The sequence below is a fragment of the Delphinus delphis genome, chromosome 13 (genome assembly GCF_949987515.2).
Source record: "Delphinus delphis chromosome 13, mDelDel1.2, whole genome shotgun sequence".
NCBI classification, from domain to species: Eukaryota; Metazoa; Chordata; class Mammalia; order Artiodactyla; family Delphinidae; genus Delphinus; species Delphinus delphis.
Genome location: NC_082695.1, coordinates 40,061,288 through 40,087,390, shown reverse-complemented (window position 1 = coordinate 40,087,390; position 26,103 = coordinate 40,061,288). Strand labels below are relative to the sequence as shown.

The following is a 26,103-nucleotide window of genomic DNA, read 5'->3' as shown; positions in this document are numbered from 1 at the left end:
ATGAAGCAGGAGTTTATTGGAAATAGGTCAGACATCTTCACAGGCCTATTGGTGCATTCGGAACCCAATGCAAAGTCTTTAGTAATGAACTAAGCGCCTGACTTCCTTCCAGAGAATTGCGTAAGCACTGGAGGGACCAGAACCAAATGTATGTGATGAAAGCTCTCTGATAACACCTCAAAATTCTTTGTACCGGTCACATTCCATTTAGGCTCATAGTTGGAGAAGGACAGGCAACCGACTTGACTCACGGAGGACTCACAACCTGTGGTTTTAAAGACTTGGAATCTTCCATGACTCAAATTTTCACTCAGCTTCCTTCCCAGAGGACAAAGGAACTGTTAGACGTTGGGCAACAATCAGAAGTGTGGTTAAAGGTCCTTCCTCAGGAAAAGTAAACGTCGCTGCTATAGAGAGTTGAATTTTGTCCCCAAAAGGTATGTTCAAGTTCTAATCCCCAGTACCTAGATTGTGACCTATTTGGAAATAGGGGTTTTGCAGACATAATCAAGTTAAGATGAGGTCATACCGGAGTAAGGCGGGCCCTAGTCCAATAGGACTGGTGTCCTTATAAAAAAAGAAAGACACAGGTATATATACAATGGAATACTACTCAGCCATAAAAAAGAATGAAATTTTGCATTTGCAACGGCATGGATGGACTTGGAGGGTATTATGCTGAGTGAAATAAGTCAGAAAGAGAAAGACAAATACTGTATATCACTTATACGTGGAGTCTAAAAACTAGAACAAATTAGTGAATATGACAAAACAGAAACAGACCCACAGATATAGAGAACAAACTAGAGGCTACCAGTGGGGAGAGGGAAGCAGGGGCAAGATAGGAGTAGGGGATTAAGAGGTACAAAGTACTATATACAAAATAAATAAGGGAACCCTCCTACACTGTTGGTGGGAAAGTAGATTGGTGCAGCCACTATGGAAAACAGTATGGAAGTTTCTCAAAAAACTAAAAATAGAGTTATCATATGATCCAGCAATCCCACGCCTGGACATATATCTGGAAAAGACGAAAACTCTAATTCGAAAAGATACATGCACCCTAATGTTCATAGCAGCACTGTTTACAATAGCCAGGACATGGAAGCAACCTAAGCGTCCATCAACAGATGAATGGATAGAGAAGATGTGGTGTATATAATATATGCAATGGAATATTACTCAGCCATAAAAAAGAATGAAACAATGCCTTTTGCCACAACATGGATGGACCTAGAGCGTATCATACTAAGTAAAGTCAGACAGAGAAAGACAAATATTATATGACATCACTTATATGTGGAATCTAAAAAAAATAGTACTTATTTACGAAACAGAAACAGATTCACAGACATAAAAAACACACTTATGGTTACCACTGGGGAAGGAGAGAGGGATAAGTTGAGAGTATGGGATTAACAGATGCACACTACCATATATAAAATAGATAAATAACAAGGTCCTACTGTATAGAGCAGGGAACTATATTCAATATCTTGTGATAAACTATAATGGAAAAAATAGAAAAAATATAGATATACACATATATGTGTATAACCGAATCACTTCCCTGTACACCTGAAACTAACACAACATTGTAAATCAACTATACTTCAAAAAAGAAAAATAGGAAAAAAGGTAAAATAAATAAGCTACAAGGACATATTGTACAGCGCAGTGAATATAGGCAATATTTTATAATAATTATAAACGGAGTATAACTTTTAAAAATTGTGTATCCCTATGTGGTACACCTGAAACTTAGACAATATGTATTGCACATCAACTATACGTCAATTTTTTTTAATTAAAGTTTTTAAAAATTCAAAGGCTAAAAAAAAAAAGGAAAAGAAAGACACAGACACACACAGAGAGGAGAAAGCCATGTGAAGACAGAGACACACAAGGAGAATCCATGAGACGACAGAGGCAGAACCAAGGAATTCCAAGGACTGCCGGCAACACGGGAAGGTAAGAGGCAGGCAGGGAACAGTCTCCCCTAGAGCTTTTAGAAAGAGCAACATCTTGATTTCAGACGTTTAGCCTTTCGAACCATGAAAGAATAAATTTCTGTTGTTTGAAGACACCCAGTTTGTGGCCATTTGTCAGCAGCCACGGGAAACGAACACAGCTGCCCTGGAGCTGGAGAAGCAGACGCCTGCCACTCGCAGCTACGGCCCCTCCTGGCTCTCACGCCGGGATCACAGGCACCGACGTCTATGTCCTCGTGCCTGGGTGGGGGGGAGGGGGGAGTGCAGGGCGGGGGCAAGCCTCACGCTTTCTCCTGCACAGGTCACACCGGCCTGGATGGCAGAAGCCTGCTTCAGCTTTCCTGCCACATAACCCCTCTCAGATTCTTTCCAGCCTTTTCTTCTAGGAGACTGTTCTTCACCCCCTGTGGCCACTCTCTGGTCCTGCCGAGATCAGGCTGATGACCTGGAGTCACGTGACAACACCCTCTGGTTTCCAATGCGGAGCTGACCTGCTGAGCGAACCTCTTGGCCCCCTGGCATCTGTTTGAGCCGCCGTTTGCCTCTTGTCTCTCAGCAGCTGTGTGCTGGACCTCGGTGGCCCCGGAGGCAGCCCCGCCTCTCAGGTCAGGCTCTCCAGCGGGTACTGCCCACCCTGCCGCCCTACCCAAATGGAGGCCCCCTGTGGAGTCCTCTGCACCGTCTCCGGCTCCCCCATCTGAGTCAGGGCAGCAGGCTCGGGATTTTAGACTTCATCAAGCAACGTCCTTAACAAAACTACCAGCTTACGAGAGTGAAGGTTCGGAGCCCAGACCTCAGTACAAACAAACAGCTGCTCACCACCCGGTGACCAAGGAGATGGAACTGATCACGTAATCACGCACTTATCGCATGCACACACGGAACGAGGCTGGAGTGGACGGCGAGGCTGCTTGGGCCTTGGGAGACAGCCGTCTGCCCACCCAGGCTCTGCCAGGCCACCCGAGCCCGAGGGGACCAGACGCTCCACACGCCACGCCCATCCCGGGTGGGAGCACCACCCTGAGGTCAACTCAAGCAGTGTCGGGGCCCATGCGAAGCGGGAAGTAATGGGGACCTGTGTGGGGACGGACAGCGTCTTCCCTTCCCACCGTAGGATGCCATAGGTTAGTCCTCCAGGCCTCACCTGCACTGTCCATGGTCCCTGTCGCACTCCGGGGTGGCAGCCCCGTCGGTGCCCATCCTGGAACAGTTGCAGCCTTCGCAGCCGACCAGCGGGTGGAAGCTGAAGGAATGTGTCTCACACGCATCACACTGGGGCCTGACCGTGCGGGGCGGGCAAAGGCACATCCCCATCGTCTCCTCACAAAGGCGCCGGCCGCAGGTGCACGCTGGCCGGGGATGAAGAGACACGGTGAAAGGGTTAGACGCCCCTGACCTCCAGCAGGACTGCACCAGGGTTTCCAGAACCTTCCAAGGGGTCTGGGAGAAAGGTCTTGCTTTTCTTCCCTTATGGTACTATTGAGTGTGGTTTATCTGAAAGGCCCCTTTCTTGGGGCCAAGACCGACCACACCCAACGCTCATGGTGGACACAACGTGCAGAAGCTGAGTGAGGCACAGCTGGAGCTACTGACACCAAGGTAGACACCCTAAGGTGCCCCTCGACTCTGAGCTGCAGTTACATGTCATTCTAACGTGAGGCCTGTCCTCTGTCAGAGGGTCAGCTCTTCTCAGGCTTCTTGAAGGGCCTCCACGTCACCCCAGTGCACTGAGCCCAAGGTCAGGACAGGATGCAGCAGCGGGGCCCTTGTTAGGCAAAGGCTGGCCTCCATGCGGGGACTCTGCCCCCTTCACGTGGCCTGGGCTGACCCTCGTCTAGGGCTGCAGCACATTTCCTAGATAAAGATCCATGGCCTCCTCATTCAGTGAGGAGTACGCCCTGTGAGCCTGGCTCTCCTCCCAACTCAGCTGAGCTTTGGTGAGGCTGCAAAAACTGAAGCCTAGGGCTTCCCTGGTGGCGCAGTGGTTGAGAGTCCGCCTGCCGATGCAGGGGACACGGGTTCGTGCCCCGGTCCGGGAAGATCCCACGTGCCGCGGAGCGGCTGGGCCCGTGAGCCATGGCCGCTGAGCCTGCGTGTCCGGAGCCTGTGCTCCGCAACGGGAGAGACCACAGCAGTGAGAGGCCCGCGTACCGCAAAAAAAAAAAAAACAATAAAAACAAAAAACTGAAGCCTAACCTATTCCACAAAGAAGAGAACTGAGCTGTCCAATATGTTGATGCTTGAGGCTATTTACCTTCACCTGCTTTGCCAAGCACATGGGTCATGTAGCATGGGAAACATAAATATTTACCTTCTAGAACCTTGCTACTCATAGTGTGGTCCCTAGACCAGCAGCACGGGTATACTCTGAGTGGTTACTGGAAATGCAGACTCTCAGCCCTGAGAGTCAGAATCTGCATTTTCACAGGATCCCCAGGTGAGTCTCCAGCACAGTGAAATTCAAGAAACCTGGCCCCAGGTGACCTTGGCTGACCCGAACCTGCACTTACGCTTGCAGTGCGGGAATCCGTAGTAGCCCATTTGACAGCGGGTACACTGCCGCCCAATGACATGGGGCCGGCATGGGCACTGCCCGCCCTCTGGGCTGCAGCGATGGCCAATGGCCCCGGCGGGGTGGCACTCACAAGGCAGTGCACCATCATGGTAAAGGGCCACCAGGGACCTGGCAGAATCCTTACAGAATCCAGAGGCTTTCTGGGGGCTGTGGAAACAAAAACTCATGGTGAGATCCTGGGAGGCGTGCCCAGAAACGGTCCCAACCTTCCTCTTCCCACATGCCTCACCAAGCAGCGTTTTGGGGGAGGGGCTCTGGAGTTTGGGAGGAAGTTAGAGAAAACCCCACCCCTGGACTCACAGAGGGTGCCAGCCACCCCTCCTCCCATCCCCATCCACTCCAGGACACATCACAGGACGGTGGGTGGGAACTTTCGGTGGCTGGAATAAAGGGGTGAAAATTCGCCTATAGGATGAATTGTATGGTGTGTGGATTATATCTCAATAAAGTAGTCACCAAAAAAATTTACACCTACATGTGTAATGATACACCAATTAGAATAATAATGAGGAGGTGAATTGCCAACATTTACTGAACATGTGTGTTAGCATTTTTGCCTACACCTCACTTAACCTCACAACCACCCAACCAATTAGTCCCTAAGCCCCATTTCACAGATAAGGCAACTGAGGGTCCTAGAAATTAGGCAACATTCCCGAGGCCACAGAGCTACGAAGTGGTTGAGCAGGTACTCAAACCCGTAGCTGTTTGACCTCAGAGCCTTTGCTCTTAATATTTTCTATGCAGAAGGCATCTGGCCCCCGGGAGCCTCAGTTCCTCAGGAAACCTACAAGGGGGCAGGGTGGGTCTGCAGAAAAGAATGGCAGGAGTTGATACTCAGGGCTGTTCTAGGCTCTTAGCATTCAGGGACCCACAGAGGGAAGACGGGGGAGGTCCACCCCTCTGTGATGCTCCCCACTCAATCAGAGGGCAAAGGAGAGTGGGACTCAGGGCTCACATGCCTCCCCGCTGAGGAAGCCCTGTGTGGTATCTTAGGAATCTGAGTCAGCCAAGAGGAAGTAGGGAAGAGGAAGAGAAACTCCCAAGCAGCCTGTGAAACCCAGCTTGGAGGGTGATCTGTTGAGATCAAAGTTGAGGAGGGAAATCTCGCCCAGATGTGCACAACGGCTGTAGCGTGTGCCGAGGACGCGGGACTCAGTGCCACTCCCTCGGGCTCCCAGAGGAAGAGACAGACCCAAGGGCCACCCCTCCCCGGGCCTCTTGCTCTGGTCGGGAATGTGGGAGAGCTGCATGCCTCCCAGGGCCTTTCCACAAAGGATACTTACTCAATATAAAAACTGTCCCCTCCACAATTGGTGACAAACTCAAATGACTTGTCCACTGATTTTCTGTGAAGGATTTGGTAGTCGTAACTCTCCGCAGGCACCACTAGGACACGGACCTAAAGGGAAGCTGTCGGCATGTCTTTGGATTTCCAACAGCACGGCATACCTACGGCTCTCCGTCACGTTCTCTTCGCTAAGATCAACGTTCTTTATTGTTAAGCCCAAGACCAAATGAAACAGGATTTATGAAAAAAGAATCACAAAACAACCCTAAGCCAGTGTTGAAGGCTCAGGCCACGTTTCCATGCAGGAAATGATACCAAGTGGGGGGCAGACCTCCTGGAGCACCTGCTCAGAGAAGCAGCAGCCTCGGGTGTGGGCGGGGACAGGAGACGTCAGGGGTGAGCAGGACAGCTGTTAGGACAGCCAGGGCCCTGTGTGATCCACGCCCGGGATGACCCTGCATCTCCAGAGGTTGCATTTTGTGTTTTTAAATGTGAGCAAACCGAAATGGCAGGACCAATGGGGAAACTCACATGGTGGCTTGCCCCTGAAATTCATATCCTATCAGATACTGTATTATGAATAATTGTAGCCCCAGTCTTTAAAAATACTGCTCAGTTCTCTGTACCTGTATAAACCAGACTGCGCCAGTAACGAATGCTGCAGGAAATTTCAAACATCTTCGTCAACTACTCACCAACTTACTGCTTACAGAGTCTGCTGCTCTCACGTTATTCAGTTCAGTAAACATTGCCAAGTACCTGTGCCAGACGGTGTTCCAGGCACAGGGGATACAAAATGAATAAAGTCAGGCCCCTGGCCCTAGGAAGATGACATCCTCAGAGAGAGAGGAGGCATGAGCAAAAACTGGAGGGCCACAGAGCAGGCCTGGGCAGTGCTTCCTGGCTCTCCAAGGCTTTACAGGCATTGGGTGACCACGATTCCATCGACCAAGGTAATGAACAGGGTAGGGGATGCCCGGGGCTGGGCTGGTAACAGGCTAAGTTGGAGGGACTTGTGAGCTCTCTGGCTATGGGGATGTGCAGTAGATGGTCCTAGAGCTCAGCAAAGATGAGAAATGAGTTCACAGATGTGGGTGTCATTCTCACAGAGGAGAGAACAGAATCGACAGGCGCAGATGATGTTATTCAAAGAGAAATCTTAGAACAAGGGGGCTCACCGTCGAGCCCGAGGGAACGGCGACATATGGGGATGAAGGGAAAGAGAAATCATTGAAGGAGCGGTGGAGAAAGTGGGGAAAAAAACAAGAGAAAGTAGCTATGGAAGCCAAAAAGAAAGAAATTTTCAAGAACAAATGAGTGTTCAATGCTTCAGAGAGAGACCTGTCAGAGGAGATTGAGGAGGGGCTGAAGGAGAGGGCTCCAGGCTCGTGCAGGGAGGTTTTTCTTCCTAGTCACTTCTCTATTATTCTGCTTTCCCTTGATTTTAATTGTCAAAGAAAGACTTTTTTTGGGTAAAGTTAGCTGCAAAATTTAAACACTTCTATAAATCTGGCTTCAGTTCCTTGGAGGAATTATTGTCATGAGCCAAAACTGACGCACAGAGCAGCCAACCAAGGCAACCACGTGAAGAGCAAGCTGAGAAATAAGCAGAACGCACCCAAACTAAGGACTTTCCTTCTGGAACCTTCACCGTCACGGCCACCTCCGGCTCCGAGATGTCAAACTCAACCTGATCTCCGGCGATCACTTGGTCCCGGCAGCCAAGCACATGGGGGCAAAAAGAGGCACGGAAGATGCCTGGGGGCAGAGAGAGGCGTTCCTATCACACCCCTGCCAAGGCAGGTGAGCCCTGCAGCCGGCCCTGCTCCCCGCAGCTCACCTGGCTGCAGCCGCCCTCTGTCCACAGACACCTGCACCAGGAACGTCGGATGCACTGGTTGATAAAAATGGACCACAATGACGTATCGACCCGGACGCGGTACGAGTCCTCGCAAGGTCACTTGGTTCTGGGTGGGAAAAAAAATATTCCTCAAGCTGCAGAGTTATGAATAATTAGAATTACGGGATATTTTGAGGTTAAAAACCAAAACAACCTCGGTATTTACCCAAGAGAAGTGAAAATCCACATTCACACAAAACCTTCCCTTGAGCGTTTGGGGCAGCTTTATTTGTGATCACAAACACTGGAAACAAACCAAATAACCGTCAGCTGCAGAATGGACAACCCAACGGTGGGACAACCATAAATGATGCTGGAGGAGGGACGTTTGGTAAAATCACTTTGGAAAACTATGTGGTGGTTTTCACCAAAGTTGAACATATAACTGGGCAACTGCATTCCTAGGTATTTAACAACAGAAAGGCACACTGTGCGTGCAAAAGGCCATACAAGAATGTTCCCAGCATTCAAGCACTACTTGTAATAATCGTGTAACAAAGGGTCAGACTCCATTTTTTATGTTTGATGGTTTTCAAGCTCCATCACTCACCTATTGCCTTTTGTCCTACACCTGGACAAGCTAATAAGAAAGCCCAGGTGTTCATCCCCTGGCACACCTGGGAAGTTCTAACCACACAAATTCCAGCCCATGGGAGAGGGAGCCCTCACCCAGACTCCCCCCCACCCCAACCACAACGAAAACCAGATTCAGACCCCAGTGCTTGCTCAGGTTTGAGGGTGAACCCTGCTCTCCCCAGAAAGTCTCACTATGTGAGTAATAAGTCTTTTCAAACCGCAAAAAAAAACCTACAAGAATAACAACAATAAAAGATTATCTTTCAGATGAGAGCTGTGCCTTGGAGGGTGACTGACTAAAGGTCATACACTAATTTTATAGCAAAACCAGGAGTAGAGCTCTATTGCTATGATTTCAATTCATTTCCCCCTACTGTTCTAGGTTGCCTTGCCCATACGGGATCTTACGAAATTTTCTCTGCCAAATCCTGTTAATTTCCTATCTTGATGCAATGTGAACTGACACAAGCCATCTCTAGGATCAGAAGGACATAATGGCATCAGAACAAACATTAAGTCCTGCAATTGTGTAGTTTGCAGTGAAAAAAAGGTGTATTCCCTTCATACACTTCACCTTTCTGCTCTAGATGATTGATCAATATGTGTTTATTGGGAATGTCCTGCCTACAAGTTGGGGCCGCAAAAAATTTGTTAGAGTTCTAAAAGCGCTCCTGTTCTGATCTGGGAAGATAATTAATGACTCAACAACGTTAAGTAGCAGTAGACCGTGAAAATGTGACCTATCCTAAGATGGCTCATGAAAAATTGCCAAATGACTATGTAGACAGCGATGCAGGAGGGAAAAGGAGCGTCAGGATGGGGCGGCCACAGACAGGATTAACCGGATGCCTCATGCCTGGGATTCTCCACAGTTGAGAGCAGAGGTGCTCAAACTTTAGGGGCATCCAAATCCCCTGGAGGATTTGTTAAAGCACAGATTCCTGGGCCCCTCTTCCGAGTTTCTAATTCAATAGTTCTGGGGTGACGCCTGCAGATTTGCATTTCTAACAAGTTCCCTGGGGATGGGGACGCTGCTGGTTGGGACCACACTTTGAGAACCACTGGTTTACAAGCAACACACTGAGGGGGAGCCCTACCTGTGGGGCCTTCAAGGTGACTCCAGTAAGAGCGTCAGCAGAAGGTAAAGGGTCCTGGGGCAGGAGAGGGGAAGACCCACCACTCGGAACGTCCAAAATTAATGCTGTCGGAGGAGTTTCAGGGACCAAGGAGATACAGGTGGCGCTGAAACAGAGAATACTGAAAAATAACCAAAACCCGAAGAACTGTCCCCCGGTGAAGAGACAGAGTCTAAGCGTCAAAAGGATCCAGAGAACCACCAGCCTGTGGCGATCTTTATACAAACATACTCAGTGCTCCGGACTGGCCAAGTGTATTCCGGCTGCCCCCTTAATACAATAAGCTAAGACAGAAAAAAAAAAATCTTAATTTTGAAGGAAAGTAAGCTAGATGGAAACTTTTTAAAACTTCCCTCCCTAGGACTAAAATTCATTGTTAAATGAGATCAATGCAATGAAACATTATTATTCACCTCTAAACATCAACGTTGACATAAAACTATACAAAAACAAAGAGAACACATGCCTATCATTTCTTTTAGGCACAGCCAGATCTCATTGTCTTGGGGGTTTCAACCATATGCATAAGATGTCATGACTGTATCCATAAATTATTTTTGAGTCTACATCCAAACAACCTTCCCCAAATCCCGAGAATCATTGGTTAGCTAATTCTCATAACATAGCTGTGAGATGGGTCATTATTTTCATGTTTTTTGTAAATGAGGAATCTCAGACATAGAGATTAAAGGATTGGAACAAAGTTGAGTCTTGACGAAGGCTCAGAATAGAACTTCAGAGTAACTGCCCTCAAGGGTGAGGCTTAAACATTTCCCCCAGTTGCTATTGTGTCAGCTTCCTGATATGATGGAATTCTGGAAAGAACGCTGGGATGAATGATTTAGCTCTTTTTTTTTTTTTTTAATGCATCACCAGCCTTTAGCACCTTGGCCTGTGATCACTTCTGAAGTCAAACATAAATCTACAGCCTTAAAAGCATTAAGTATCACTCAGCACAGACAAGGGATAAAGGAAGGAAACACATTACCTTTCATTAACAAATCTCCCATAACTGGCAATGCATTTGACGTGAGGTCTCAAATATTCCACTGAGAATTCTTCAGTGGGTATGATACAAATTTGATGCTGTCGAGCAAATACAAGAAGGTATGTCCCGGTTATCAGCAAAGTCAAGGTTATAGCCAAACACATTCTTTTAAAAAAGCTGTTCAGGTCTTCCCTGGCGGTGCAGTGGTTAAGAATCTGCCTGCCAATGCAGGGGACACGGGTTCAAGCCCTGGTCTGGGAGGATCCCACATGCTGTGGAGCAACTAAGCCCGTGCGCCACAATTACTTAAGCCTGCACACCCACAGCTAGAGAAAAGCCCGCACACAGCAACAAAGACACAACAACAACAACAACAAAAAGCCATTAAGAATTCATCCAGAGGCATTATAACTATTATTGTAAAGCAGTAAAAATCATAGGCGAGCACTCCCTCTGGCATCATTATGTCCAACAGATCCTTTTTACTATTATGCAGGATCACTGACTAAATTGCTCTTGGAATAATTATACGAATAAACAAAATCATGTGAAAGTTCAAAAACAACTCTCTGTCAGCGACTTTTGACAGATTTTTCTCTCCTGCCTTGGGCCGATGCTGGCTCTTCAGACCCCTTGGCAGGGAGAGGCAGGGATGTGGTGGGCAACCAGGGAGCCTGCTGTTCAGAAAGAGGGCTGCTCCTGCCACAAACAATCCTTTTCAATAGAGGATGACTTGTATCTCAGGCACATTTGGGCTCTGTCTCCAGAGCTAGTTTCTGAGTCACACAAGAAATTCAGTCATTAACTTAATACCTTTTATTTTAAATCAAAACTATTACCAGCTTGGTCACAAAGCTATTCGGTAACAACAAAATTTTAATTGAACACCTACTATATGCCAGGCACTGAGACGGTGGGATTCTGCAAGACCAAGATGGACACACTCCTGCCTTCATAGAGCTTATTTTCCAGTCAGCCTTGACTCTGAATGACATCTGACTATTTCAAAAAGGGCAAACTTATGCTTAAAAGAAGGACGTTCAGCCCCATTATAATTTCCAAAAATGAAGAGGTTAAGATTCACTTGACTTATTATGTTTAAAAAGAGTCATCATTTTAAAAAGTCTTAAATTATTATATAGTTTATATAATAATGTTTAAAAACTAAACTCCAGATAGTTCTTAAGAGAAAGCGCAACATTTTTAATACTGTCAAGCACGAATATCTAGAACATACTAGAACAGGCTGGCCTGGCACTTCCCAGAGTGATACATGCTTAATATTAGCAGTATCAGGAAGTTGCTTCATGCTTAGATAATCTTACGTTCCCTGAGATATTTACTGTAAACCTGACCACCCCTTCCTAGCCCAGATCCCACTGCCACTGTTCATCACAATTCTCAATATTTAAGTTATGCTATTAAAAGGGTATTTAATCTGCCAAAGCTGGCATTTTAACTCTTAATAGTATATATCTGGGTTTCCCTTGTGGCACAGTGGTTGAGAGTCCGCCTGCCAATGCAGGGGACGTGGGTTCGTGACCCAGTCCGGGAAGATCCCACGTGCCGCGGAGCGGCTGGGCCCGTGAGCCATGTCCGCTGAGCCTGCGCGTCCGGAGCCTGTGCTCCGCAACGGGAGAGGCCACAACAGTGAGAGGCCCGCGTACCGCAAAAAAAAAAAAAAAAAAAAAAAAAATAGTATATATCTAATTAATTGAAAATACTCTTTTTGGAATTGAGTAACAATGGTCTGGAAAAAAATACCAGGTGATTACAACCTTGAAAATTCTGAAGGAATCTGCCAAGAAGCTAATAGACATAATAAAATAGTAAAGTGGAAAGAAATAAACAGTAACTAATGGCATTTCTATACACCAGCAATAATAAACTAGGAAACATAACAACAAAAGATAGTTCATTCATAATAGTAACAACAAATACAAACTAATGAAATGGCGTTTTGTGAAATGTGTTCAAATTTGATGACTAAACTTTATTGGATGCTCTAGAAAAGGCTCCAACAAATGAAGAGGCAAAACAGATTTCTAGATGGGAAAATAAACATCATAACACTGGCAATTCTCTGCAGGTTAACTTTATAGATGTAACACAAACCCAGCCAAAACTTTAATAAGCTTTAAAAAATATATATGGTTACCAATAAAAATACTTCTAAAATTCAGCGGTCAAAACAGAAGCATACCAGAAGGAATCGGGCCATCCGTGCTTTGAGCCAAACGTCTGCATCTTCTAACAGCTCGTACACAGCAAGGCGACTCCTGCTGTCGGTCACAGCGCTCCGGCAGAGGACGCTACAAGAGGAAACAGTTTTCTTAACCTTACTCCCCTGGTCTCCCTCACTTTATGCCCTGTGGAGTTGCTGATTGCGCTTCAGTTTCTCCTGTTGTTAACCAGGTCACTGACAATGAATTTCCCTGGAGGTGGAGTTTAGGAGGGATGCAGCCCATGATCAGTAGGGGAAAAAGAACCTTTCCACTGAGCTCTGAGTTGCACCTCTCAGGGCTGACGGCCTTGCGCACCTTCTCCACCCAGCTTTTTTTTTTTTTTTTTGTGGTACGCGCGCCTCTCACTGTTGTGGCCTCTCCCGTTGCGGAGCACAGGCTCCAGACGCGCAGGCTCAGCGGCCATGGCTCACGGGCCCAGCCGCTCCGCGGCATGTGGGATCTTCCCGGACCGGGGCACGAACCCGTGTCCCCTGCATCGGCAGGCGGACTCTCAACCACTGCGCCACCAGGGAAGCCCTCCACCCAGCTTTATAATACTTGGTTTGGTCATCTGGAGAAAGAGCCCCAGGGCCAGTAATGTCTAAGACACAGCCTTCTTGGAAATTTACCAATATCATTGGTACTGTTGGAGATTAAAGTTGCCTCCTGAACTCACAATGACCATCTCATGCCGCGTCAGTAATGAGGCTGAAAAGGTCCGAGTTTGCCTTTAGAAGCTCAGTCTGTTCCTCCTAATGCTCCTTCCTCATTCTACCAGTGGTGCTCCTTCCCTCCACGGCATCAGAGGACATACAGAGCTCAGGAACATTTAAAGATTTTGAACTAAAGAATACAGCCTCGTAGTAAAACCCATAAAGGAAGTATTATGTGAGGAATGCTTCAACTTCATCGTCTAAAGTAGCAACTTTTCGGTCTATAAATATAATTTGGAACTAGAGACATACGAAAAGAAAATGACCATCTCTGCAAAACGTTTGAAATAATTAATGCAATACTTTTGAGGCGAGAATTAAAATGAGATAGTGTACAAAGAGCCATGGTTTGTGGCATACATTAGAAACTCAATAAATAGCTGTTTTCTTTTCCCTTTTGTGCATGTGTGTGGGTGTGAATACATGTGTCAATTAAAATGCATTTCTATTGGATTCAACCATAACTCTGGGAGTTAAATATATCAAGTGATTATATTAAGTGACTCCCTTAGATTGAGTTTTATCCTCTATTCAATTCTTACTAAGAGTAGACTAACAGTAATAACTGGATTGATTGAATCATTAGTGATCACCTCTCTTACGGAGGGCAGATCAGATTTTTCAGAGTTATCACAGCACTATTTTGGAAAGTGGTGTTCCTACGAGCACCACTACTTTTCTGTTGGGATATTGTTTTATAACAACATAGTTAGACCTCACTTGAGAAATGCTGGGAAAGGTTCAAACCTCAGCAGGAGAAGCTGCCATATTGAAAGGGTCTGTCAGTTGAAATAGGTTTTTATGGGTCAAATATTTTCCAATTGCATCGTATTTTTGGACTCTATTACTTGCAGCCTGGTCATTTTCACTTATCCACATGACATGCAAAGTAGAAAAAAAGGAAATACTTTAGACAAGTGAAAAGATACCATGGGACTTCCCTAGGAGTGGTTAAATACAATAATAGTAATTCCTAGTCTAATGCAGTATTGTCTTATCTAATGATTGAGAACTTTGGTGTTGTCGCCACGTCCAAAGCCTAAGTGATCTGCAGAATATCATGTACTTCTCTCCTTAAAACACCATTCAGACAAAGGTCCTGAAACAATGCTTATGGCTCGCGGAACCCTGGCAGGGTGTTCTTTCTTTCTTTAGTTTTGAAATCACTCCTCTGCTTGGCATAGATAGTCTCAACCTCTTCTGAGATAGTCAAGAGTCATGAAGGTCATTAAGAATGTTTCCTCCTGTTTGCTGGGCCATCTCCACTTTGTACACTGTGGAGCAGGGATCAAGCCCTGATCTGCAAGGTGGAAGGGGTCAGAGAGCTGAACTGGAGGGTGGGCTTGGATGGATGGGGTATGGAGAAGCCATGCCCTAGGCGCTGTGGCCAACAGTCTCCAGGACTCAGGGGGCGAGTGTACATCCCAGTGGTGGCTGATGTCACCTATAGATGAAACTAGTATTTTCAGAAAATGACAGAACATTCTAGGGAACTTTTCTGGGCCATCTGGTGTTCCTATTAAAAATGCATATATAATTACATTCTTTGTTTCTTTTTTTAAGCATCACCCCAGAGAAAAGGGAAGATTAGATTTTTTAAGGTTTTGAAAAGAAACTTTCACAGTTTATTTTGTAGGGTTGCCAAGAGTGTGATATTAATTTAATAACTGCTTCATCAAGTCTCATAAAATTTTCCATTCTAAGCTACCAAAAGTAACATTTTTCATAAGTTCTTTAATTTGCAAAACAGGGAAAATGTCCAACTACCTCAAGTCATCTTGGGTTTGACAAAAAACACATAAACATAGAGGTTATAAAATGCTCAAGGTCTTGGCCAAGAATTGGGAGGGTTCACTGTAGTTATCACCCCCCTGCCCTCTCAGGAGCCTCTGCCTTCCAGTGCCATTTATTCTACAATTAATTTCATGGGAAACATCCCTTGCACTGATTCTTTAATTAAAGTATACTCTGAACATTTGCATACATCTTTAAACATTATGCAAAGAAAACAATTTTTAATAAACCTTTGTCAGCGCTCTTGGAAGAGATGAACTTTGTCAGGGTGAATCTGAGATTCCTTTGTCGAATTATTTTTCACCTGACGATCAACATTAATGATCCCCAGTTCTGAAGGGCGTGTTGTGAAGGCAGGAGTAGTGGAGAATGTGCCAGGCACCCATGTACTCTACACGGTGTTTGAGGGGAGAGCCCTGAGTTCACTGCCCCCCATAGGGTGACACAGAGTAAAGCAAAATGGTTGTGCTGCTTCATGTGAATCTGAGACAAAATGGTAAGTAGAACATACAACTTTTCAAGAAAATGCAAGCTTTTCAAGGTACTGCCTACGGAGAAGCCTTCTGAAACCACGCTGGGGAAGATGCTGGTTCGCACAACTACCCCCCTGCTGCTTTTCGAGCTCAGCCTCCAAAAGGAAACAACTTTCCAAGTTAGATAAAAACTAAAGTTCCCACAGCTGACCTCCTGCCTGTCCAGTTACAGAGGACTCGCCCAGGCAGGATGGTTACCTGTATTTGCAGCTGTAGATGTTCACCCGGCCTGCCAGGTCAGCCCCGGGGCCCTGCACGTGCACGTCGGCCTCAGACAGCTGGTCTGCTTCCATGGCATACTCGACCACGACCACGTAGTGGCCGACCCTCGGGACCCGCAGCTGCAGGCGCAGCTCCACCTGTCGGAGAGCCCAAGTGGACAGATGGGAGATGTACTGGATGCGTTTCCATAGGCAACGGTGAAACTGGGGCTGAGCAGACCCCAGGAGGAGTTTTATATGTCATCATACTAAGAAATGTGGTAGGTAGGGATGCCCAATAAAATACAGGACGCTCCGTTAAGTTTGAAATGCAGATAAGTAACACATAATGATAGTTGAACTGCAATTCAAATTTATTGGGGCATCTGGTATTTTTATTGTCTAAATCTGGCAACCCTACTTATAGGGGCCTCTACTCCTCCTACCCATATATTTGCCTTGTTTCCCAAGGCCAAAGATACTCCAAAACTTGAAGTAAAAAGGAATTTCCAATGGGAGATGAAAGGAATGAAACTATGCCTTGAAGCTCTTTAACTGTTCTTTGATTAAAAAAGAGACTTGTATGAATGCAAATAATATAAAGTGATACACACACCCCTCTCCTGAGATGACTAATGGTAGCTTGGTTTTCATCCTTCCAAACCATTTTCTACATCTGAAAATGCACAATACATACATATGTACTTTTTTTTTTAAAAGAAAATCTGCAGGCAAACACGGATGCTTTCGTACCATCACAGCAGAGCTGAGTAGTTGCGACAGGGGCCATATGGGCCGCAAAACTGAAAATACTTCCTACCTGGCCCTCTACAGATAAAGCACACCCACCCCTGACACTGCCTAGTGGTTAGGAGCGTGCAGTCTGGAATCACTGTGCCTCCAGCTGTGTGACCTTGAACAAGCTACTTAACATCTGCATGCCTCAGGATCCCCCTGGGTAAAAATGAGGATAATGTAGTACCCGCCTCTGAAGATTATGAGGATTAAGTGAGTTAATATGTGAAGAGCTCTTAAAACTGTACCTGCATGTTGTAAGCACTATATACACGATGATTACAACTCTGGTTCTTGCTTTTCGCCACGACTTTTTTTTTACTCAGCAGTATTTAGTGTGTCTATACCAGTACATACAGATATACTTCATTTTTCTAACGGCTGCCTACCATTCCACAGTAGGAATGTAAAATCATTTCTTTAACTAATCCCCTATTGATAGACACTTAGGTTGTCTCTAATTTTTCCTAAAACATATAAGGCTATATGATCATCTAGCTATATCTATATATCTATGTATATATCTGAATCTATATCTGTATTTATATCCTTATGCTAGTATTTCTGTAAGATTCCTAGAAGTGGAATTAGAATTGCTGGATCAAAGTGTATGTGCATATTTAATGCCTGAGCCAATATTAGAACTACACTCCTTAGCAGTTTAACCCACTTCGGCCCGTAAGCGCAGGCCCACCACGCTTAATTAAAATCCTCTTGTCCCTTGCTTTCGGGAAATTCACATTTACTGTTCCTTCTGTACAGCTCTGAAGCCCACAGCTGCCATTTTCCACAGTGATTTTTCTATCACTTAAATAACAGAAAGACTTCCCTCAGGGAGAAAATGTGGATTACCCACACCACTTTTCCACTCTGTGTCTTACAGTGAACTATGCCGCTGCCATTGGTCCGTGTGGTGAGGTTATTGCCAGCATCTCTCCCCTGGGCACCTCCAAACCAGGGCTTGTCTGTCTTCACCCCACCATGGAACACACACAGGCCAATGAGGAGCCTTCTCCCAGGAGTTATCATTGGCTGCCAGTTCTATCATAGCACTCTATTCTCTATGATAAATTTCTCTTACTCTTCCTACTCTGAGTCCTTTGGGTTGATTTTTGGAAGACTTGTTGGAAGGGTTTTGAATGTATTTTTGATGGTAATAATGGGTTCTGACAAGTCAGACAAAAGATGTAAATGATGGAAAACAGAAACCCTACTGTCGCTGTTTGTTATCAGTTATTATCTTTGAAAAAGCGAACTTTAACGAAACCAGTGTCACTCTGGAGGGATCTTTCCCATTTTATGGCACAAGACTGTCTTCACCTAGTTACCAGTGTTTCAGGGTAAAGACATTAAAGGTGAATGTATCAAATCTGTTGCTTACACAAAGCTAAGAGGGATAACTAACCTGCTGATGTCGAAGTAAGGATTCAAAATGATTTGGTCAACAGAGACTTACTAAACACCTACTCTATCTCTGCCCACCAGCAAAGTGATGGACATGCAATGGTAAACAAGACAGATCTGGTCTCTGCCCTCAGACAGACTTTAATCAAATAATTAGATAACTGGACAAATGCAATGTGAAATTACATGTATGACAAATGCTCTGAAGAAGGGCTAAGAGGGGTGCCTGGGCTAGTCAGGAAGATGAGGGGGGAGGCGAAGACTTCCCTGAAGAAGCAACAACTAAGCTGAGTGCTGGAGGACGAGGAACAGACAGCCAGACCAAGAGGGGAGGGAAAAACATTCAGGCATAGGGAACAGCCTACAACATAAAGGGTAGCCTATAATGTACGTCCAAGTGACTGAAGGTAGGCCACAGTGACAAGGAACAGAGAGCAAGAGGAGGTATGATAAAATTGGGAGGTAAAAGGGGCAACCTTAGAGGATATTACAAATTTTTGTCTCTATCCTACGAGCAATAAGATGTTATTGTAACGTTCCAACTGTGTATGTGTGAGGGTGGGGTGAGAAAGTCAGTGATGAGTAGATACTTCTATCGAAATGAGCATGCTGACTACAGTATGGAGAATGAGCTGGGAGATGCAATAAGCAGAAGCTGATGTGGGTGAGCTAATGGGGAGGTTACGACAGAGATCCTTATGAAAGATGGCGGGGTACTGGGCAAGAAAGATAGATGGAGAGAAGTGGAGAATATTTTTAAAAGTTTGGGGAGTACACTCAGGAATGGGTTGGCTTTGGTGGGGGAGAGAATGGAAGAAGTCATGCATGACCCTGAGAAACCTGGTTTGTGCATTTAGATGGATGGGGGTGCCATTTACTTAGGTAGGGAACACTAAGACGGAATTTGAGATCCCTCTGAGATACCTAAGAGGTAATGTCAAGAAGGAAGTTGGCTGTGCTACTCTGCCTATAAAAGGGGAGGTGTGACTGGACATACCAATTTGGGAGTTATCTGTGTAGAGTTGGTACCTAACATGCTAGACATGGAGGAGACTGCTTAGGGAGAGACTACAGCGTAAAAAGACAAGGGCTAAGGGGACTTCCCTGGTGGTCCAGTGATTGAGAATCCATCTTGCAATGCAGGGGATGCCGGTTCAATTCCTGGTTGGGGAACTAAGATCCCACATGCCGCGGGGCAAGTAAGCCCGTGCGCCACAACTAGAGAGCCCGTGTGCCGCGACTACAGAGCCCCCGTGCAGCAATTACAGAGCCCATGTGCCGCAACTAAGACCCGATGCAGCCAAATAAATAAACAAAACAAAACAAAAAAAAGACAAGGGCCAAGACTGAGTCTCAACAAATTCTAACATTTAATGGCTAGACAGAGGAGGATAAGCCCGCAAATGATATTTTGAGGAGGCGGCCGGAGAGGCAGGAAGAGACCCAGACTACTCTTAAATTCTGGAAAACAAGGCAAGAGAGTGGTTTTGTTTGTTTGTTTGTTTTGGGCTGCATCGGGTCTTAGTTGTGGCATACAGGCTCTCTAGTTGCAGCATGCGGGCTCTCTAGTTGCTTGCCCCGCAGCACATGGGATCTTCGTTCCCCGATCAGGGATTGAACCAGCGTCCCCTGCAGTTCAAGATGGATTCTCAACCACTGGACCACCAGGGAAGTCCCGAGAGTGTTTTTAAATGGAAGGAGTATTCAACAAGTACTGAAAGCTGCTGAGAAGTTAAATAGATGACTAGATGAAGACTGAAAAAATATCCATGGGATTTAGCAACAAGGGTATCACTGGAAACCTTGGCCAAAACAAAAAAGAAAAACATTAATGGAGTGGGAGGTGAAAGCCAGAGTGGTGTGATTTGAGGTGTGAGTGGAAGGTAAACAATTAGAAATCGTGGGTCTAGACAATTCTTGGTTTTGAAGGGGTGAAGAGTTATGGAGCAGTGGCTGAAGGATTGTGGGAGGGGGAAGGAGGGTTTTCATCAAAATAGGATAGAATTTAGCATTTTTTAAATGTAGGGTGACTTCCAGTTCAGATGGCACAGGAATTCACATTTGCTGTACCCCATCTGCTCCGAGACACAGCAAGCATGGATAAAATGTTTTAATAGAAAAACAAAAATTATGTTTGGGATTAAAAGTAGACAGATAATGGAACATAAGTAAAAGAAAAACTTCAAATAGCGTGGTCCTCTGGTGCTTCAGGTCTGGAAGCAGGCTGTTGGGGTCAGCAGTTCAGCATATGCAGAGTAAGGAGAATTAAACATGCTTCATATGAGACAGTGGTCAGATCCAGGCTCATTTTTTGAAGCCAAAGGATGAGGGTTCCTTCAAATCATGAAAAGCTGGAAAAAATTGCTGAAAATCTGCCACCTGGGTTTCAGCTTTATAAAAATCTGTGGAATTTGGGAATCGAAGATCAAAGATGAGGCCTCATGACCAAGAACTGAGTTCAGCACCCACTGGCTCAGTGTCTGAATCTGTACTACACCCAGGATCACAATAATGGAGGTTGGCACGTCATAATGCCTCACTCTGGGCTAAGGGTACAGAGGACCAGACAGACACTGCAAAACTACTAGGCTGAGATGGATGTGGAGAAAGACAGATAAAAGAGAACCTCGCATTCAAAGTAAGCCAATAAGCAAACAAAATAAGCCTCCACAACATAAAGAAATCTAATGTTAAGAAAGACAGGCAGGGCTTCCCTGGTGGCGCAGTGGTTGAGAGTCTGCCTGCTGATGCAGGGGACGCGGGTTCGTGCCCCGGTCCAGGAAGATCCCACATGCCGCGGAGTGGCTGGGCCTGTGAGCCATGGCCGCTGAGCCTGCACGTCCGGAGCCTGTGCTCCGCAACGGGAGAGGCCACAGCGGTGAGAGGCCTGCATACCACAGAAAAAAAAAAAAAAAAAAAAAAGAAAAGAAAAAGAAAGACAGGCAACAATATCATCAACTGAAGATGAGTTCACTTCAGATGAAATGAACTTTATGAAACAGTCTGACAAAGGCTTTAAAATAAGTATACTGGTCCCTTATCTGGAACCCCCCAAATCTGAAAAGGAAATCCTGTTTTTGTAACTCATTTGATGGCAAAACCTAACGTAACCCTAACCAGGCAGCACTTGGTGGCAAAATCTGACCTGAACTGATATAAGTCCATGTATATAGTCTTCATCTATCTCCCTTGATGTGGCTACTCATGCTTTTCATTGGAGAAATATTAACCTGTTTGATTACAAGGTGCTGTCCCGGACCCCGCTATAGATGTTATGCATGTGTGTATCATTTAATCTTTTTAATATCTTAAAAATTCTGAATTCTGAAATATACCTTGCTCCAAGGGTGTTCAGATATTCAAAAAGATCAATAGAGTAACTCCTCTTTGAAAAGCAAATGAAGCTATGAAATAAAAATTGGCAGCAGAGAAACAAGAAAAAGTAAATATGAGAAAGAGCCAATGAGAAATTTTTTGAGACTAAAAGTACAAATTACATGGAATTGGTAGGCTGAATCAAATCTAGACTGGAGACAGTGAAACAGAGCATTCATGTATTCTAACAGAGTCTTGAGGACGTCATCCAGAAAGCATCACAAAGAGCCAAAGAGATATAAAAATACGAAAGAGCCGTCTGGAGACAGATTGAGAGGCTCCAACATTCTTCCAGTCTGACTTTCAGAAAAGAAGATGTAAGGACAAGCAGCAAAGTAATACCTGTGGAGATACTAACTGATAATTTCCCAGGATGAAAGACATGACTCTTCATATTGAAAGTGCACTTTGAGTATTAAACTAATAAACAAAAATAAATCTGCACCTAAACATATCGTAATAAAACTTCAGAATATCACAAACAGAAGTCCATCTTAGAACCTATGGTTAAACATACTGGATTTAGCACACATATTTATTGATTCTCCCTCTCAGAAATCCACAAAAAATAAGAGTAAATATTTTTTGAATCATAAACCCACAAAGAAAAGAGAATTGAGAAGAAGAAAAGAACAGACCAGAGATATACAAAAGTTTGGAGGCTAGAAAGCAAATGGATGTTAACTAATTGAACAGACCAAAGAAAGTTGGAACCTAAGTGTGTGTGTGTGTGTGTGTGTGTGTGTGTGTGTGTGTGTAGGGTTGAGTTGGGGTTGGGGTTGGAAAAAAATCTAGGAAATCTCCCAAAACATAAAACTAGATAAAGAGATTGGAAAGGTGGATGAAAGATAAAGAAATAAATTATCAAAGAAATAACTCAAGGAAGTTTCCCAGAGAAGTTTCTAGGCTAAAAGGGTCTGCCGAGAGCCCAGCACACTGGCTGAAACTACCTATATCAAGGCACATCCTTATGAAATTTCAGAATACAAAAAAATAAAAAGATGATGCCAAAAGGTTTAGGAAAGGAAAAGCAGGTTGCATCCAAAGAACTGGGAATCAGAAGGTACCACAGGTGCTGGATTAGGCTACCTCTAGAAGAAGTGAGTCCCCCATCAATTTAAGTATTCAACAGAGGATAAATGAATAAATATCTGACAAGGATAATGTAGAAAGAATTCTTTCACAGGAAGGGAAATCAGATGATTCCTAAGACCTCTTCTAACTCCATTTGTCTCTGAGTTTTAGCACAGCGATCTATTAATGTTGTGCAATAGAGCTCTCTGTGATGGCAAAATATTCTGTAATCTGTGCTGTCCAATAGGGTGACGACTAGACATATATGATTATTGAGCACTTGAAATGTGATTAGTGCAACCACGGAACTGAATTTTTAGCTTTACTTAAGATTAATTAATTTAAATGTATATAGACACATGGGCTAGTGGCTACTGCATCAGACAGCACAAGTGTGTAAGCCCTCAGATAAAACAGTAAAAATGACCGTTAAATAAAACTGGACAGCCCAGGGCTTAGTTTTGTGCATCATGCAAATAGAATAGCTCAGTGCTGTGGCTCTGGGCTAAGTCAGAGGTGGGAACAACTCCTGATGAATCATCAGCATCACTTCTTGGAGATCAGCCCTTCCCAACTGTACCTCCCTGCTGTGTGGGGAACACATACACACGCACGCACGCTCACGCACAGACACACACACGCACGCTCATGCACACACACACACACGTTTGTATATATGCGTAGGCAGGTATATGCATCTGTATACACACAGAGCATGGGTAGGGAGAGAGACAGTGGACTGAATATTAGAATGGAGAGGAAGTAAGATCACTTCGTTTTTCTTTATGCATGTTGTGTTACTTTTTATAACAAGTATATATTTTTGTAAAATAAAAACTCAAATAAAATAAAATGAAATGAAGACTAAATTTAAGAAACATCCTTAAAATCCTATAACTTCTACCTTGAAAATGTTAGGAATGTAGTTTACAAAAAGGTACACATCTAAATGGTCAGTGAGAGTACCATATATATTTTCATTCCACAGATTTAATCCCCCAAATAAACATTTTCCTCAAGGGTACGAAACAGAGAACATTGTAGAAAGTAAGGAATGGAAATATTGTGGAGGAAGTTTTCTTTTCAGTGTCTTCGTTTTGAGGTAATGAGTTCTAATTGTTGATACACAACACTTCTAGCTCAATCTTAAAACAGTGTAGTCTTACATTGTTTTGAGGCTCAGAGAACTCCCGGAAGAAAAGTAATGCCAAGATCTGTACTAACCGGTCCTCTGAGCCATGAAGGAGGTCCCTTTGGGAGTAGCAGTTCCAGATTATGAGCTCAAGGAATTCAGCTGCTACCAATCACCTAGCCTGAGGTGATGAGCAGTCAGGGAGCATTGTATCCTTTGAGGGTAAGCTGTGTAATTTCTGGAAGCCTTGTAGAGAGATCTTGCCCTGAATCAGACAGAACAGGATGCCCCCTTATCAGCCCAGAGGATCAAAAGGAAAGGATTCTGTGGTCATCCATGTTCCCCACCACATCTACTGCAGAATGTGCTCAGAGACCAGCCCTCTCATGGTTCAGTGGGCTGGACCACCCAGCCCCAGCCCGAATCAGAGAACTCAGCACACCTTTAACTAACACCTCTGAGGAAGTCTTCCAGGCTCCCCTGAATGTGAGAAGCAATCGCAGCTAAGGGTTTTCAGCAGACGGACTGGGAAGTAATAATAGTTTTGACAGTAAAGAAAAGGTTGCCCCACCTCTCTCCCACTGAGGTCCGCCATGACTGGGTGTTCAGGGATGGGCTGCCTCACTGCCAAGGGTCTTGGCTCCCCGTCAAGCAGGAAGTGTCTGGCCTCAGAAGCCAGGGCACAGGGGAATCGGGTCACTGGCAAGTGCTGGTAAAGCAAGCAACTTCAACAACAACAATAAAATACGACAGTTACGACCGAGAACAGAACACAGAACATCACAGTGCATCCCCGGGGCTCTTATGCTTTCCGTCTTTCATTCATTCACTCATCATTCTTCAACAAACTCTTACTAAGTGCTGACTACAGCAATCGGGTGGTCCATTGTCATCTGCATGAGGAATGGGAGAAGCAAAGGTCCACAAACCTAGACACCCTTTTAAGCTCTTCCCCTCACCGGATGCATGACCCTGAGGGTATTACTTGGGCATGCATCGCCACTTCCTCAGGCGAGAGGGTGAGTCACTCTTAGGCGCCAGAAACCGTGTGCAAAGTACTTTGTGAGTCTTACACGAAAGACAGTCACTGCCACACAGAAAAAACACAATTAAGGAATTAACCAGAGCACTCTGTTAAGTCGTGACCCTGAAGCCTACTGAGAATCCTTGCACCCAAGGTTCCTGAGTTAGAGGCCCCCGACAATGCACCCGCTGCCCATACTAACTTCTCTCGGGGAGGGCCTACGTCGGCGCACGGCTCTGTGACTGGCAGCTGCAATGAGAGAGCTTCATAGTAGTCCCTGGGGAGCAGTACCAGGTAGTCCTAGGAAATAAAGACCGAAAGGACGATTACTCATTAGGAGGGCGGCCGTACGTTAGTCATAAGAGAGCTACACATAGTAGCTAAACTAATAATAACCAAGTGAAGCACTCTAGTTACACTGTCCACATCAACTACTTTGTTCTGCCCCCTGATTCACCGGAACACACAAAGCAACCCCTCACGGGAGCTTCAATCATTGGAGATAAGCGCCTTAGGCAAACATTTTTATTTTCAAATCTCAGGGGAAGTTTTACCGGTTCTTCTGGGTTGTTAATAAATTCAGAAATAAAGACAGTAATAACCTGTCAATTGATGAGACATTCCTTTGACAGGCTGGTTGTCTTCATCCCTATAGAACCCTGAGTTGTAGGTCATGTATTCTGGCTTTTTATTCCCACACCAGAGTAACGCTCTCCTGGCTTCGTGTAAAAAAGTGATGCTTTGCGATCCCGGTAAATCATAGCCTGAAACTGGCCCACTGCCTGCCCTAGGTCAGGACAGGAAGAACATTTTCCACTGAGGGTGCCACGTGGATCCCACAGCGGGAATTCAGAAGCAGCTCTTCCGGAAAGGGCAGAGTTTGGGCTTCTGCAAATCCTGGCATCACTGACTATCTGCCGAGGGAAGAAGGGAGGGAATGTTTGCCACGATGGTGAGAGACTGGTACATGGGCCATGAGGCTTCTGTCTCTTCACAGCCCTCAATATGTCTACAGCAGAGAGGAGGAGAATGTACAGGAGAGGAAAAGTAGGGGCTCAGCGGGCTTCTATCTGAGTGGGGTTTAATTTAATTAAAAAAAATTTAATTGAAGTATAGTTGATTTACAGTGTTGTGTTAGTCGCTGGTGTACAGCAAAGTGATTCAGATGTATATTGATATATTCTTTTTCATATTCTTTTCCATTATGGTTTGCTACAAGATACTGAATATGGTTCCCTGTGCTATACAGTAGGACCTTGTTGTTTATCTGTTTTACATACTGTAGCTTGTACCTGCTAATCCCAAACTCCTAATTTATCCCTCCCCCACCCCCTTTCCTCTTTGGTGACCATAAATTTTTCTATGTCTGTGAGTGTG

At 45.1% G+C, this 26,103-nt stretch overlaps 1 protein-coding gene across 1 annotated transcript in view; it reads right to left on the bottom strand.

Moving 5' to 3' along the window:
• Window positions 1-26,103, bottom strand: part of LAMA3 (laminin subunit alpha 3) — a 241,905-nt gene that overhangs the window by 98,896 nt on the left and 116,906 nt on the right. Inside the window, exons 22-32 of the mRNA XM_060028799.1 lie at window positions 24,929-25,026; window positions 24,274-24,427; window positions 15,921-16,081; window positions 12,661-12,769; window positions 10,458-10,555; window positions 9,431-9,575; window positions 7,698-7,824; window positions 7,476-7,615; window positions 5,853-5,968; window positions 4,502-4,713; window positions 3,136-3,340 (exon numbers count right to left, since the gene is read on the bottom strand). Of these exons, the coding sequence (XP_059884782.1) occupies window positions 3,136-3,340; window positions 4,502-4,713; window positions 5,853-5,968; window positions 7,476-7,615; window positions 7,698-7,824; window positions 9,431-9,575; window positions 10,458-10,555; window positions 12,661-12,769; window positions 15,921-16,081; window positions 24,274-24,427; window positions 24,929-25,026 (1,565 nt within the window). The remainder of the gene's footprint in view (window positions 1-3,135; window positions 3,341-4,501; window positions 4,714-5,852; window positions 5,969-7,475; window positions 7,616-7,697; window positions 7,825-9,430; window positions 9,576-10,457; window positions 10,556-12,660; window positions 12,770-15,920; window positions 16,082-24,273; window positions 24,428-24,928; window positions 25,027-26,103) is intronic.